Here is a 15867-nt window from a genome sequence, read left to right as displayed (position 1 = left end):
TCTATCTATCTATCTATCTATCTATCTATCTATCTATCTATCTATCTGTGTGTATGTGTGTGTGTATATATGTGTGTGTGTGTGTGTGTGTGTGTGTGTGTGTGTATGTGTCTGTCTGTCTGTCTGGCTGGCTGACTATCTGTCTATCATCTATCTATTATATACAGCCCCTGACTTTCATAGTCAGCAGGGATCTGGTGGGATTCCTGCCCTGGCCTGGATCCTGCTTGCTTGTGTGCATTGCGGCAGGCATGTTATATGAGGCTCTCTCAGCTCCTAGCACTATGTAACTCTCTGATCAAGTCCACCCATGCTGTTTGAAAGGCTCTAGAAAGCCAGAGCATGGCAAACACAGGCCCCAGTGTGGCAAACACTGCAGACGGTTTTAGCCTTTTTATCCCTTTTCTCCCCCTTTGTTCAAAACAAAACAAAACAAAACTGTTACATTCCTAAAGCTAGTCCCCAAAGTCTATTCCCTTATTTGACCACTGTCTCATTTCTGAGACTAAACACCAAGGGCCCACAATCAAAATTCATTACTTGGCTAAGTTGTCCAATCAGGATTTACCAACTCACCTTAGCACAGACAACCTCCCCAACCCCCATCGCCCCACTTGGATAGTAATTAATCTCCTTTGTGCTGAGATTTATTGGTGTCTGGGTATGCCCCATACCTATTCCAGGGGGACGCCTGGGGCAACATTCTTTTCACTATTTGTCCTCAAGTGCTCCAGAATTTGGGCAGCAGAAGTCCCAGGGTTCAGGGTTCATTATTACCTGTTTGTGGGGCTCAGCATTGACAGGAAGGGTTCAGTACTAATTAAAGCCTCTCTGTGGGCAGTAGGCTTCACAACACAGCCCAGGGACTGTAAGAGGTTTATATATGGACCTTAGATTATGGACTCAGCTATTTTGTTCCTCGTTTCTCTTAACTCTGCATGACAGTTGGTCGTTTTGTCCAATGTGATGTCTCTGGACAGTCTAGTCCCCTTAGTTTTCCTGATGACTGTACCCAGGTGTGGGAGCCAGTGACAGTGTATTATAGAACCTAGTGTGTGTCTGGTGAGCAAGGGACTCCGGATCCCACTGGGGCTGTCTGCCATGCTGGTAAGAATTTGTGTGGGTAGCCTGTGATCTAGAGGGAGTGGTCAGGTCTGCAGCCACAAACCTAGTGTCTGCTGCATGGCTTGCAGAGATCGGACAGGCAGCCTTGGCTATGCTCAGAACGGTTACATGAAGTGACTTATGGCAGTTATAGGAGCTGCTGGTGGGTAAGGATTGGGCAACACAGCTTCTGGGAGTGTCTGCCATTTTGTCAGGATTTAGGGAAGTGCTGGAGGAATAGGAATAGGATGGGGAGTGGAGCAGCCACAAAAAGAAGGCACCCACTGAACTAATGGTAGACTGTCCTGGATAGGAACTCTGTTCCTATTCTTTTAGTTTTGGAGGGCAGAAAATACCCGAGATCGAGGCTCTGGGGGTTCTTTCCAGGCTTGAGGATGGCTACCTCCTGGCTGTGTCTTGCTGTGGCTGTCCATCTGTGCATACAACTCTGTGTACAACTCTTAGATGCCCAAATCCCTTCAAAGGACACCAGTCAGACTACAGTAGGACCCACCCCAGTGACATTGTTTTAACTTACTTTCTTTTCTTAAAAAATTAGAGGCCTTTATATTTTCAGTTTTTCTTAGCATTTATTAATTATACAAAATGATGGATTTCATTATGACATCTCACACATGTATCTATTTTGATCATCTTCAATCCCTATTATCAGCGTCCCTCTGCAATACCCCAAGGCTTCCTTTCCGATCTCCAGGTTCCCTTCTGCTTTCATGTAACATCCTTATTGTTTCCATTTCTTTAGCCATTATTGTTATATATATGTATAAGTATGTAAGTAAAACCTTCTGAGTCCATTTGGCATTGCTCATATGTGTATGTTTGCAGGGCTGGCCACTTGGTATTGGGTAATCAGCGAGGGAGCTCATCCCTGGGGACGACTAATTCTCCTCTCTCAGCAGCCATTAATTGCCTGTAGCTCTTCATCTAGGAGTGGAGTGATGTGAGAGTTTCCCCATGTTGGTGTTAAGTGGTGTTTTATTCAGGTCTCATCTAGGCTTCCATAATGTTGAGATTTCATAGGTGCAGCTTCCCTATCCTAAATAGAAGGTGGGACCTCTCAGCTTTGTAAGCCTTATGTTCGAGTACAGTCCTATTGGGGGTTGGGAGTTTAACTATGACTCTTGCTGGGGACACAGCTCCATCCACACTGCAACAGGAACAAGTCAAATGCATGACCCAAGAATGAGGAAAGGGTGGCTCTGAGCCTAGGTGGGTATCTAGGTGTGTCTAGGTGTGAGCCTAGGTGTGAAGCAATGGTGGGGTGTGTCTGTCTTTCTCCTCCAGAACATCAGTCACAAAGAGAAGAAGCAAGCTTGGGATTCCGTGGCAGCAGCTCTCTGGAGGATTCCATGGTGCTGGCGGAGACACAGCCTGGGCTGGAAATTGGCCTCTTCTGCTGGTTCTTACCCATCCTTCTGGTTCTGACCAGGGCTTCCCAGCAGCCTTAGGAGCAGAGCCCAAAGCAGGCTTTCCACTCACTCCGGCTTGTAGTGGCGGTGTGCAGCTCATTGGCTATGGCTTGGGACGCAGCAGCTCTCTGGTGGTGCAGGTGTCATGAGTCCTCCTCTTAGCCAGTTGTTGCATGCTGTCGGTGGTCATTCTAAGGGCGGGCCACCCCTACTAGAGGAACCAGTCATTCTCAGCACTCTATGTCTTCAGAAAGGATGAGTCTAAGATGTTTCCAGTTTCATCCTCGTTTCACTTAGTACCGATTTTACTGCCCCACATAGTGACTGGCAGAGGCAGCTTCTCTGCTCCTTGCTAGGAAATGGGCTGTGAACAGACGCAGTGATGGGGAGATTCTTCATCTGGTCTCCTTTGTCTCCTATGTCCTCTCTGCCTTCAGATCCCATGTGCAGGCTGAAGACCTTAGCAGGGAACCTGGGATGATCAGGGTGAGGACAGTGGCAGACAGACCTTGACTTGCAGATGTGGGAGTCTGACTCGGAGTTGATGTTCAAAGAAGGGATGTGCTTGGCATCAGCTAGTGGGGCCATGTGGACCATAGCTGCTGAAGGTGCTTACCAGTCCGAGGAAGTATGGAGGGCACTAGTTGGCTGCTGCAGATATGAAGAAGCTGCTATAAATGACCAATTGCAGAGCTCAAGAAAGCTCTGACTAGACCAAGGAGGAATAAAGTCAATCCCAGTTGTAGGACATGTGTGGGATGTGGAGAGGCCTTGAGCATATGGGTGGCCAATGTCATGGCCTGTGACATGATCAAGGGACTCCCTGAAGTGTAGTGGGTAGAAGGCCAACTGCCCAGCACACGGGATCATGGGAAGGGAAGTCAGGCCTTGAGTTGCCTACCTGTGTTGACAGAAGGCGCATCCTTGGACAGCCCATGCCTCTCATTCCTTTGCATCTGGCTCTTGACTCCAGCATCACCTTCCATCCAGCTTCAAGGGAGCTTTGAGCTTACAGCCTTCCCCTGGAGTTTCTACCTGTCATAGCTAGAGAACACAGGACAAGTGGCATCTGAAAGTCACTATCATCTCCTAGGTCTTTATTACTGCTGCTCCCACAACCCACCCAGGAAGGCACTCTTGAGCCCAGCTTCCCTTCTGAGCCATAGTGGGTGGTCCCCAAGGGCTCCTCAGGTGCTACTGCTAAATCAGAACCCTCCAGACATGTGGCTGTTTAAAGCACACTCAATTTGTTATCCTAACAGGGTGAATAGAACAATTGAGTTCTTGGTGTGTGAGCAAATTTATCAAGAAAATGCATTCTTTTAAATAATGTAGGCTGGATTTTGGGATTTTGGTTTAATTTAATTGATTTATTTTTTACTGAGACAGGGTCTCATGTATACCAAGCCAACTTTAAACTTGCTGTGCGGTTGAGGATAGCCTTGAACTTGTGATCCTCCAGCCTCTTCCTCCTTAGAGCCAGGAATACAGACCCGCACTACTCACCCAGTTTCATGTGGTTCTAGGAACGGAACCCAGGACTCCTTGTGGCTTCTAGGGAAGCATTCTTCCCACTGAGCTAGTACCCCAGGCCTTGGGTGGAGTTTTAAATGGGCTGACCTATTCCCAGCAAAATCTCAAACCACTACAGTTGTTATTTGGCAAACTATGAGGATTAACTGGAAGTTTAAGACAATTAAATGCTTTCTTCAGTATTTACACAGTTATTTTTGTTATGTAGAGTTATGTCTTAGTGCTAATGTTAATTTTATTTAATATATGTTTATGTATAATCTTAACCTTATAGATTAACTTTATTTGACATGTACATTAAATATGAATTAAATTAACCTCAATAGTGTTAGTATGGAATTATTATACAACTTAATTTTGGATTTTTTTTCTTAAGTCTCAAAGCAACTTTCTGTCCATTAGCGGTCATGCCTATTGTCGCCCTGGAGGGAGAGGCCCATGAATCAGCTTTCTGTTTTTATGGATTTAGTTATCCTGGATATTTGTCCAAAGGGAGCCATATAACAGGTGATCCTTTCTGAATGACTACTTCTCCCAGTTATGGGGTTTTCAAGATATATCCAGTTGGTTATGTCTTACTAGTACTTCATTCTTTTTCGTTGGCCAAGTTCTATTCCAGTGTATAAATGAACGACATTCTGGTGGGGAGGGAATGGGAGGAAGGACTACATTTTTATTAATTTAATTAAAATTTTGAGATAGGGTCTCATGTAGCTTAGGCAGACCTTGAACTCACTATGTAGCTGAGAGTGACCTAGAACTCCTGATCCTCCTGCCTCAGCTTCCTGAAGGCTTGGATTACAGCTCTATTGTTTATCCACTCACATTTGACAAATAGTTGGTTCGTTTCTGTGCTTTGGTTGTATTGTAAATAATAGTGCTATGTAAATCGTTTGGACCTTTGTGCAGACACACCTTTTTATTTCTCTTGGGAAAGCAGTAGGGAAATTCTAAGAGCAAACTTTCTGGCCATGGGGTAATTAGCATTTTGAGGGACTGCCAAACTGTTTTTCAGAGCACATGGCCATTTCCTGTTCCCAGCAGGAACATGTAAAGGCACTGTTTCCTCCATGCTAGAATCTGGTTTATCCTATTTTATTATTATGAGCATTTGCCCACCTGTGGGTATGGGCACCACCTGTGTGCCTGGTGCCTGCCAAAGTCAGAAGAGCACTTCGGATCTTCTGGGACTGTAGTTACAGATGGTTGTGAACTGCTATGTGGGTGCTAGGGACAGAACGTGGTTCTTCTGCAAGAGCAACCAGTGCTCTTTACCACCTCTCCGGCCTGTTTTATTGGTGTTTTTTGTTTGTTTGGTTTTTTGCCTTTTAAAACCAACTTGAGGGTCCATGTGTGGTCAAGACAGAAGACAGAGATCTTCCCAATGCTTCCCAAGACGGCACCGTCTTACCGAACTGGTATAGCACTACAATGAGAAAATCCAGCCACAAGGCACAAGGGCACTTCTCATTGCCCTCCCCAACCCCAGTCATCCCCACCTCCATTCTTAAGCTGGTGCTGTGAACTATAAATTTGTAATATGGATTTTTTTTCTTTTGAGCATAGTTCTCTGGAAATTCATGCAGTTTGCTGAATATGTTAGTATTTCATTCCTTCTAACTGCTAGGTGGTATTCCACAGTATGTCTATTATCACAGGATGTTTATCCATTTTGTCTGTGAAGGACATCCTGGTAGCTCCCAATTTAGAATGATTATGAATAAAGCTGTTTTTGAACACCATGTATATGTTTTCATATGGGCATAAATATTAATTTACTGTGGACTTAATGCCTAGAAATAGTGCTGGGGCGTTTGGTATTTGCAAAAATATTGAGCTGTAACAAAACTGTTTTCCAAAGTGGTTGAACCATAAAACCAAGAGGCTTTTGACTTGGTGGACTCTGAAGAACCTGAACTGGCTAGCTATTGGTCCTTCTCCAGATATGCAACTTGCAAGTATTTTCTCTCAGCCTGTGGCTTTTCATCTCATTGTCATAAGAGATTTTTGTTTTGTTTTGCTAATGAGCAAGCATTTTACATTTTGATGAGATTCAATTTACCATTTGTTTTTGTTGTTGTTTATTTTGTTTTGTTTTATAGGCCCATTCAGCTTGTCGACTAGATCAAAGTTTCTTTTTATTCCTCTAAGTCAAGTCTAAGAACATTGAGCCTAGCTTTAATTCCTGAAGCTTGTCTCAGTGTTTCTAACAGATTTATAGTTTTAGAGTTAATGGATAAATCTGTGACATGTATTTCAAGGTGATATTTAAACAGGGTGAGGGTGAGGTTAAGGTTTCTTTCTTGTTATGGGATGGCTGTCCAGTTGCTTTGTGGTTTATTGAAAACATCATCTGTATGGTATTTTTGTAAAAAAATAAATCTGGGTGTATTTGTGTAGGTCTGCTTCTGCATTTTATACTTTATTATAAAGTATAAAAGTCATCCTCAGTGTTCATCCTTTCCTTAACATTATCTTGAATATTGTTTCTTTGTAGTAAGTCTTGGGAGTGTGTAGGCTAACTCCTATCACCTCTCGGTCCTTTTGCAAATGTTACCAGTCTTCTATCTATGGAGTCTTCTATCACTGAATGAAGATTGCTTCCATTTATTTAGCTCTTCTTTCTTTGTTCAGTGCCACAATTTTCAGGATACAAACTTGGTACTTTTAAAATTAGCTTTATACCTCGGCACTTGGCTTTTGAGCACTTGTAAATGACATAGTAGCTAATGTATGGACACATGCACATCGCCACTATGTGGGAATGCAGGAACTTCTTGGATGTTGGTTTGTCTGCTGTGGCTCTTTGAACTTGGCTATTTGTTCTGGTGTAGTTGTTCTGTTTTTATAGATTCTTTGTGTTTTATACAAAGACTACCATATACTTGGTACTTTTTCCTTCTGTTCTATGTCTTTTTTTTCTTGCCACACTGGCTAAATCACTAGGTGTGATACCAAATTCAAGTAATGAAAGTCACCGTCTATGCCTTGTTCCACTGGAAGCATTTGAAGTTTCAAGCATGGCATGAGCTGTATGCTTTTTGGGGCTGGCCTTTATCAAGACAAGGAAGGTCTTTATTTCTGTTTTATAAACATTATACAAGGGCTTCATTTTGTTGTTTTCTTTATCAGTACTAATTATTGTTATTTTATTTCTTAGTCTGTTGTTATGGAATATAGCAATGGTATTTCAGTACTGAACTAGCAAAGCATCCTTGGATTAGTTCTCTTGGCAGGATCTATTATTCATTTTTCTGTTGGAAATTGCAAACATCCTGTTAAGAATTCTTGTAATCTGTTTTCATTTTTTTTTGGTATGCGTATGGCATATGTGTAAGTATGTTGCACACACCTGTATGTGTGCATGTGGAGGCCAGAAAGTAATGTGTCTTTCCTCTATTTCCATCTTTAAGTCATTTAAGAATTTTTATGTTTAAAAAATAATCAAGCCCATTTCTTCCTCTCCAGTTCCTTTCCTATCTCCCTCACCACTGTTCCTCCTAATTCTGTGTGCTTTCTTTGTATCATTTTTGTATTGTTTTACACGCAGAGTTCAGTGGAGCTGGTATGTGCATAAGGTAGGGGCTGTCTACTAGAGCATGGGTAGTCTTCAGTCTGAAGAAAACTGATTCTTGCTCCCGCAGAGCCATCATTTGCCAATACTTCCTCAGGAAAGGGTGGGACTTCATAAGTGCTGGGACTTTGGTTGCTTTGGCCTTGTGTAGCTCCTGTGTACGTAGTCTTAACACCTGTGAGTTCTTGTGTATAACACCTTCTCTTGTCCAGAAAACACTATATCTCTGTAGTCATACTCCCTCTGGCCATACAATCTTTCTGCCTTTTGACGATTCCCTGAGTCTTGAAAGGAAAGGGCGTAATGCAGATATCTTATTTAGGCGAAGAATTCCGTAGTCTCTTAGTCTCCGCGCGCTGACCAGTTATGGATCTCTGCAATAATAACCATGTGCTTCAAAGATAAGCTTCTTTGATGAAGGTTGGGAGATGCACTAATCTCTAGTATAAAGATGCTTATCTTTAGGGGGCAGTTTAATTCTATGTTCATTAAGAAAATAACAGCAAGTTCTCCCATAAGCCCTATGATTTGCTAGTCACAGGATCTTTGCCTACTTAATGGTAACAGGCGTGAGTTTTGTCTTGTAAATCAGGCTTTTAATAAAAACAGAAAATAGTTGGTTATTCCCATAACATTTATGCCACTATTGTACCAGTGGGCATGTCTTGCCATGCCAGTCATTACTGTATCTTTCAGGGTTCAAAGTTGGATCAGACTGTTGATGCCTTTCTCCCCTGGGTAGCATGGAAGATGGAATTTTCAGGGCAGGGCCAGCTTGACTTCTTCATGTCCTATAACTCAAGTGTGTGCAGTTTTCAGAAACAGGGTGTTGCCATGAATTTCTAGAGGTTAACCAAGAACAGAAATGCTAGCCTATAATGTTTTGGGGGCATGGATGGAACCCAAATGACCCAAAAACTCGAAAAGAGGCATCCTGTAGCTGGTACTAGTTTTTTTATTTCATAGTTTATGATGCCGGGGAGAACTATTTTCTCCCTTAATAGGGCAGTATTAATAGGGCAAATTCCTTTCAACTATTTTTATATATGTACATATTTTCAGAAACTTACACAGGACTAGGTTTCTCTATGGCTTTTTCAAAGGCTTTAGTGTTAGTTATACCTTCCCTTACTCCATTTTCTACCCTGCCCCTCCCCCATTGTTTAATCCTTCCTTCACTGTTCTTCTTCTTCCCTTTTGCCACCTATGTTCTGTCCCCTCTCCCTTGAAGTCTACTACTTTTTTTGTACTTCTGCAAGTATTCCAATTTAGATACACACTTCTAAAGATTTAAAGCTAGCATCTATATAGGAGTGAGAACACATAGCATTTGTCTTTCTAGATCTCAGTTAACTCATTTAGAAAGATTATTTCCAGCTCCATCGATTTGCCTGGGAATTTTATAATTTTTTTTCTTTACAGCTGAATAGCATTCCTTTCTGTATCTGTGCCATGTTTTCATTATTCATTCACTAGTTGATGGAAGTCTGGGCTGTTTCCATTTCCTGGCTATTATGAATACAGCCACAATGAACCTGTATCTCTGTAGTAGGATATTAGCATCTTTGAGAATATGCCCACGAGTGGTATAGCTGGATCATTTTGGTAGATCATTTTTTTTTTTAGCATTTTGAGGAACATCCACACTGATGTCCGTAGAGACTACATTAGTCTGGGACCCACCAGTTTGTATTCTTCTTTTTCTCCATCCGTGTCAGAATTTGTTATAATTTGGTTTTTAATCTGAGCCATTTTAACTTAGGTAAGATGATATCCCAAAGTAATTTTAATTTCTCTTATGGCTAAGGATGTTTAACACTTAAAATATTTCTTAGCCATTTCTATTTTTCTTTTAACAACTCCATTTCATTCCTTGCTTTCATTGTTTTTTTTTTTTCTTGGTATATATATATATATATTTTTTTTCTTTGAGTATTTTAAATATCAACCTTCTGTTAGATGCAGAGCTGGTAAAAACCTTTCCCATTCCATAGCTGCCTCTTCACTTGAATGATGGTGTCCTTTGCTCTAGAAGCCTTTAGTTTCATGACCTTCCATTTGTCGGTTGTTGGTCTTAATGCCTGCACCAGTCCAGGCCTGTTCAGAAATTCCTTTCTTGTACATCTAAGTTGAAATGTACTCCCTGATCTTTCCTCTGCCAGCTTCAGGTTATCAGGTCGTATGCTGCAGTACTTGATCCATTTGGAACTGAACATTATACAGGGTGAGAGATAAGGGTCTCGTTTCACTCTCGTACGTGTGTCTATTTTGTTTGATCAGCACCATTATTTTGAAAATGCTTTCTTTTCTCTAATGTCTATTTTCGGCCTCTCTGTCTAAAATCAGGCTTATTTTTTGAGACAGGCTTTCTCACTGAATGTGGAGCTCTGGGTAGCCAGAGGACCCTCCCTTCTGGGATGCATCTGTTTTCTGCCCCTCCCGACCCCACCTCTCACACTGCTGGGTTAACAGATGTATGTCACCGTGCCTGTCTTTTATGTGGGTGCTGGGATCTGAACTCTCATCTTCATGCTTGTGCAATGAGCATTTTACCTCCCGAGCCATCTTCCAGCCTCTCTCTAATCACTCCTGGCAGGGCTGCTTTAAAGTGTTTGTTAGTGATTTTAGTGTCCGTCCTCTTGCTGTCAGCATGTGTTGGTTGTCTTTGTTCATTGAACATTGACTGCATGTTTCCTAGTTTTTGGTATTATAAATAATGTCCCTCTGGAATCTAGACATTTACGTTATTTTGTGTGAAGCTCTAGTTTACTTGAGTCTTGTGTTGGGCTGCTTTCCTGTGATGTCAGACCAGCAGGGGAAGAGGAGTTGTATTAATAGTATCAGGTGAGGAAAAAGGTCCCTCAGAGGCTTTCTCTGACATCATGCCATATTAAGGCAGAGGTCTGGTCTTGGTGCTTAACTTTTGCCAGAATGGGTGGATCAGGGCACAGAGTTTTCAGAGTCTTTGGCCTGGAGTAGCACACTTACTGTCCCAAGGTTTTCTCCTGATGACTGCCATGTACTGGGCCTTGTCTAGAGAGGGCAGCTGTGGTTGGCTTTTCTTTTGGTTTGTGCCCAATGCCATCCCAAATTTCTTCTTCCCTAGCTATGTGTTTAGGACACACAGGAAATCAAAGCCGGAGGACACATTCCCTTTGAACATCTTGGTCTACAGTCTCTACCTTCTTCCTTCCAGCTTTCAATCTCATGATGATAAGTGTGAAATATCCATGACTTTTACTGGTGTTTCCTAGGAGGAACAGGAAGGAATCCTTCCTCATTTCCTCAGAAACAAAGCACTTATAATCATATGAGAATCTGATTTTGGGAAGGAGAGATGATGTAGCTGATAAAGTGCCTACTTCAGAAGCATGAAGATCTTAGTTTGGATCCCTGGCACCCTACGACAGGTGGGTGTGGTCCAGTGCCTCTGTAACCCTGGCAACTGAGACTGGGGAGTAGACAGGCAGATCTCTAGAGCTCTTTGACCAGCTAGTCTGGTCACTGGTGAATGCTGGGTTCAGTGAGGGACTGTCTCAAAAGAGAAGTGGAGAATGATCACAGAAAACATGTCATTGGCCTCTAGTCTCCACACACAATGCACACATGCACTAGGGCACACATGTGTGTATGTGAAATGCACACACACACACACACACACACACAAATAAGTAACTTATTGAGAGTAACATGTATTGTAGGTCACAATCAAGGTGCATGTATTAAGGTTTTAATGTATTTTTTATGGGATTCTGTGACACTTTGTATGATTTACCTTGGCAATAGCTTTTGTCTGTTTGATTTGTGCCTTTGCCCTTATTTCATTTGTTAGATTTTCTTTGCTGTCATTACCTGCCCTGATGTTGGTTGTGTTGGGGCTTCAGGGTTGGGTTTGAGACTGGAAATTAACTTTAAATATCAATTGTCTTTATAATGTAAATGGGTTACTTAATCCTTGGAGATTTATTCTGAGTCAGAATCATATCTTCTTACCCACATTTAGCTGCTCTGGAGTCTGGAAAACCCTGGTAACCAAGAACCCCGATGTAAATGATGCTAGCAGTAGAGCAAAGGTAATGGGACAGCCAACCGAGCACGGGCTGACATAGCTACTTCTTTCAGTGACTGTGACATGGCCAATCCTTCCCAGTGGAGTCCTGTTCTAGTGCTAGAGGCTGTGTGCCAGGTCCAGCAGCTTTTTTGTCTTCCCTCTGGGTTGGAACCTGTGGCCCCAGTACACCCCGGTTCCCTGGAGGGTGATCTCTCCCTGTCTGACTGCTCAACTCTGTTTCCTTGTTCTGATGGCAACTGAAAGCAGTGATACAATGGCCTAAGGCCTCTCTAAAGGCTTATGATGAGAGTATTGTGGGGATCTCAGGAGGGATGTGGAAGAATATTAACTGTGAAAGGAGGTGGCTTGATTTCACTTGGGGCCACCTTCACACGTAGGAGCTGCAGATGAGTGACACATGAGAGGCAGCAGGCCGAGTGCTGGGGTGATGTGGGCGTGCCTGGGGGAAGCAGTGGCCACACACTGAATGATAAGCCGTGCAAGGACAAGCAATGGCCCAGGGTGCCAGCTTCAGTCGTGTTTTCTACCACATATTTCTGTGATGACACTGAAAAGGCTGCACTAGGATTTGGATTCAGGACTTGGGGGACTCAAGTGTGGTGTGTGGATAACCTGTGTGGATAACCCAGGCTGCCTAGGGGCTGCCTCCAGAGCCTGCCTCTGCCTCATCAGCTCAAGGAGACCTCCATTTCCTCCATGCCTCTGGGGTTGTCCTGAAGAGCACAGAATCTGCCTTTTCCTTTCTGGTAGCATTTCCCTTTGGCCTTCTGAGTGTGCAGCTATGTCTTGTGTTCCCACTTTTGCCCGTGCTGTTGAATTTCGTATCTGTAACATTCTCTGGATGCTCCCAGGTTGACGCATTGTTGATTTCTGACATATCAGTGGGATACTGCCCCCTCACCCGTGGGGGTCCTTTCAGCCCAGCATAGCTGGTGGCCTCATCTTCAGCTGCATCCCTAGAGGCCTGTGGTATAGGCAAGGACCTGGTGTCTCCTCATAATGCCCTCTGCCTTTCATTTCCTATGCATGATGCCTTTCTGTCTCTGAGAGTGTGGCCTGGACAGTGTCCCTCTTTCTGTGTGACCCAACCTGTAAACCTGTCTTCTACAGCCTCCTTTCCTGTATGTCTGGGTTCATCCAGCAAGGAGATGCCTGGGAGATGGTGCGGGGCTGGTGTGGGTAGGTTCTCGGTACAGCACTGGACCTCACTTATCCATACAGTTCTGGGGCAGGACCCTGGGGGCTTCTCTCTGATGTGCAAATTCTGCTCTAACCACCCTCCACTGCTGTGCCTGGTTTTCTTCCTTCTATGCTTGCTTATGTCAACAGCTTTCCCAGTGTATCCAGTGTGCTCTCCATTCCCAGGACGAGCCGTGCACATTCACTGCTGTCCATGGTGAGGAACAGAAGGACACGGCCCTCACATGACTTCCTGGAGTCACTAGGCTCTCAGGGTCTGTGGCTGCCCTCTTAGTTGCTGCCCTGATGGGCTCTGTGGACAGAGGCTCAGGTCTTTGGGAAACTCACCAGGGTTGTAGCTGCCTTCAGGCAGAGGAGTGGCCTCTCTCAGACACAGTGAGCCACCATTCAGGAGAGACTCGGAGAATGGCAGAGAAGGAATGCATCCCATGGACATGGCCGTTGAGGCTCTCCAGAGGGACGATGGCCAGGACACTGGACAAGTCAGGGGCAGAGCCTGTAGCGTATCTGCGGAGGGATTGAGCTTCCTCCTTCAACCTCATCCTCCCTCCCTGTCAGTAGGATGTGTTCTTTCCCATTGTTGCAGTGGAAAGACCACTTTTGCCTTCCTTTGCAAGGCAACATGGGATTGGTCATGAGAAGCCTGAGGGAAAATGGGGCCCCTTAAACTTTCATTCTGGCACACAGCAACACAGGCCTGACAGGTCAGAACAAGTCAAGGCTGATACCAGAGAAAGTCACATCTGGAAGAAGAGAGCTCACACTGTCTATCCAGACAGGAAACAAAGGCCTGGGAGGGGGAAGGGATGGGGTGCTTCAGACAACAACAAAAAGAAAAACAAAAAGAACAAAAAGAAAAACAAAAGCATGTGCTTATTCTCTTGGGGAGAGAAAATTAAATCTTGTCCTACACAGTTCAGTGAGACACAACAAGACAATGACCAAGAGAATGGGTCAGCTTGTCTCTGAGGCTTTTTCTTTGAATCACAAGGAGTTTTTTTGTGCCCCAGGAGGACAGACTTACTATAAGCCAATCTTGAAGACTATTTCTGGATCCAGTTGGAACAGGAGAAGGAGGGGAAAGGAACTTAGTAGGGGCCTCAGCTGGAGACAGTAGAGTTTGCTAGGCTGAAGCAGAGTGCATAGTAGGCTAGAAAGATTAGCTTGCAAGGACTGCAAGCATGTCTTTGAGTGCAGGAGGTCAGGCCCACTCTGCTGTGCTAGGTTTCTGGAGTCATTCACTTGTTCAGTAGTATTCCATGTTTTCGTATCAGTCCGTGGGGCCCTGGAGACTAGGCAGTGTCTGCTGGTGTGGGCACGTGCTGGCTTGCCTGAACGGGGTCCATAGCCCCCCCAGACAGCTCCTCTCCTAGGCCAGCAGGAATGAGGAGATCCTTGCTGTCTGACAAAGGATGTCTCTCCTATTCAGGAGCGGTTGCTCATGAGCCTCTTGCCCCGGAATGTCGCCATGGAGATGAAGGAAGACTTCCTGAAGCCCCCTGAGAGGATTTTTCACAAGATTTACATCCAGAGGCACGACAATGTGAGGTAGGGATGGCACAAGCCCAGCTCAACAGTGAGTGGAGTGGTGTGTGTGGGGGGGCTGCAGGGCAGAGGTGATGAGGTGGGGGTGGGTCGAGGAGCTAGGAAGTGGATGAAAGGTGTGGGGAGGGACATGTGGGGGAGGAAAGGAGGGAAACTTGAAGACCTCTGTAGTTCAGGGGGAGAGAGGAGATATGGGTCAAGGAGTTCAGGCAGGCGGCTGCACAAGGAAGCCGGTCCCAATATGGAGGAGGCTGTGGCTTCTTAGGTGGCACATGCCACTTCTCTTTCACATTTTTTTCCATCAGTGCTTGCACTTCCTTTGTTGGCAGGGAGGCAGAACTTCCTTCCAAAGACTGGGTTCTTGGAGTGGTGCTTGGAGTGGGGCTTCTCTCTTTCTGAAGAAGGGCAGAGAGTTGCTTGAGACGGGCTCTCACTCTTCACTCTCTATCCCATCAGCCCTACGAGGTTGGAGCTACTGTTCCTGTTTTATAGGCAAGGGACCTGAGCCTTCCATAGGAACCAACTTATGGATATTTTGAAGTTTGCTTGCCTGCCTAGAGTCTGTTGAAACTATTTGTCCCAATGTATTGTATAGTCTTTTTAAAAACTGCTTTCTTATTATAGTTTAATGCTCTTGGGATAGTTGCGGATTACTACTGCATAAGTGTCACTCAGGAGATGCTTGGGTGGACACACTGCACTTTCTGCTCAGTTGTTCTTTGCTGGTTTTTTTTTGGGTGTTGGAAAGTCACGACTTGCAGCCTCAAATGGGATGAACATCAGAAAAAGGAGAAAACAGGGAACAGGAGAGAAGCCTGTCACAGAGGGCCTCTGAAAGACTCTCTCCAGCAGGGCATCGAAGCAGATGCTGAGACTCATAGCCAAAGTTTGGGCAGAGTGCAGGGAATCTTATGAAAGAAGGGAGAGATAGAAAGACCTGGAGGGGACAGGAGCTCCACAAGGAGAAAAACAGAACCAAAAAACCTGGGCCTAGGGGTCTTTTCTAAGACTGATACTCCAACCAAATACCATGCATGCGGATAACCTAGAATGCTTGCACAGATGTAGCCCATGGCAGTTCAGTATCCAAGTGGGTTCCCTAGTAAGGGGAATAGCGGACATGAACTCAGTACCTGGCTCTTTGATCACCTCCCTCTGAATGGTAGGGCTGGCAGCCTTACCAGGTCACAGAGAAAAACAATATAACCTGTCCTGATGAGACCTGATAGTCTAGGGTCAGATAGAAGGGGAGGAGTACCTCCCCATCAGTGGACTGGGGGAGGGGCATGGGAGGAGAAAAGGGAGTGAGGGTAGGAGTAGATGAGGGAGGGGGCTTCAGCAGTGATATAAAGTAAATAAACTGTAAAAAAAAAAAAAAAAAAGACTTCCAGCCTCTGTACCCTGAAGAC

The 15867-nt window shown here is 44.5% G+C and overlaps 1 protein-coding gene across 1 annotated transcript in view; it reads left to right on the top strand.

The window, feature by feature from the left end:
* The window catches only part of Adcy1 (adenylate cyclase 1), a 114475-nt gene that overhangs the window by 20928 nt on the left and 77680 nt on the right, over positions 1-15867 (top strand). Inside the window, exon 3 of the mRNA XM_055624172.1 lies at positions 14343-14461. Coding sequence (XP_055480147.1) covers positions 14343-14461 — 119 coding nt within the window. The remainder of the gene's footprint in view (positions 1-14342; positions 14462-15867) is intronic.

The sequence above is a fragment of the Psammomys obesus genome, unplaced genomic scaffold (assembly GCF_907164565.1).
Source record: "Psammomys obesus unplaced genomic scaffold, mPsaObe1.curated_primary_1811, whole genome shotgun sequence".
Classification (NCBI taxonomy): Eukaryota; Metazoa; Chordata; class Mammalia; order Rodentia; family Muridae; genus Psammomys; species Psammomys obesus.
Note: the sequence above shows the minus strand (reverse complement) of the source record. Positions and strands in the feature narration are given on the sequence as shown.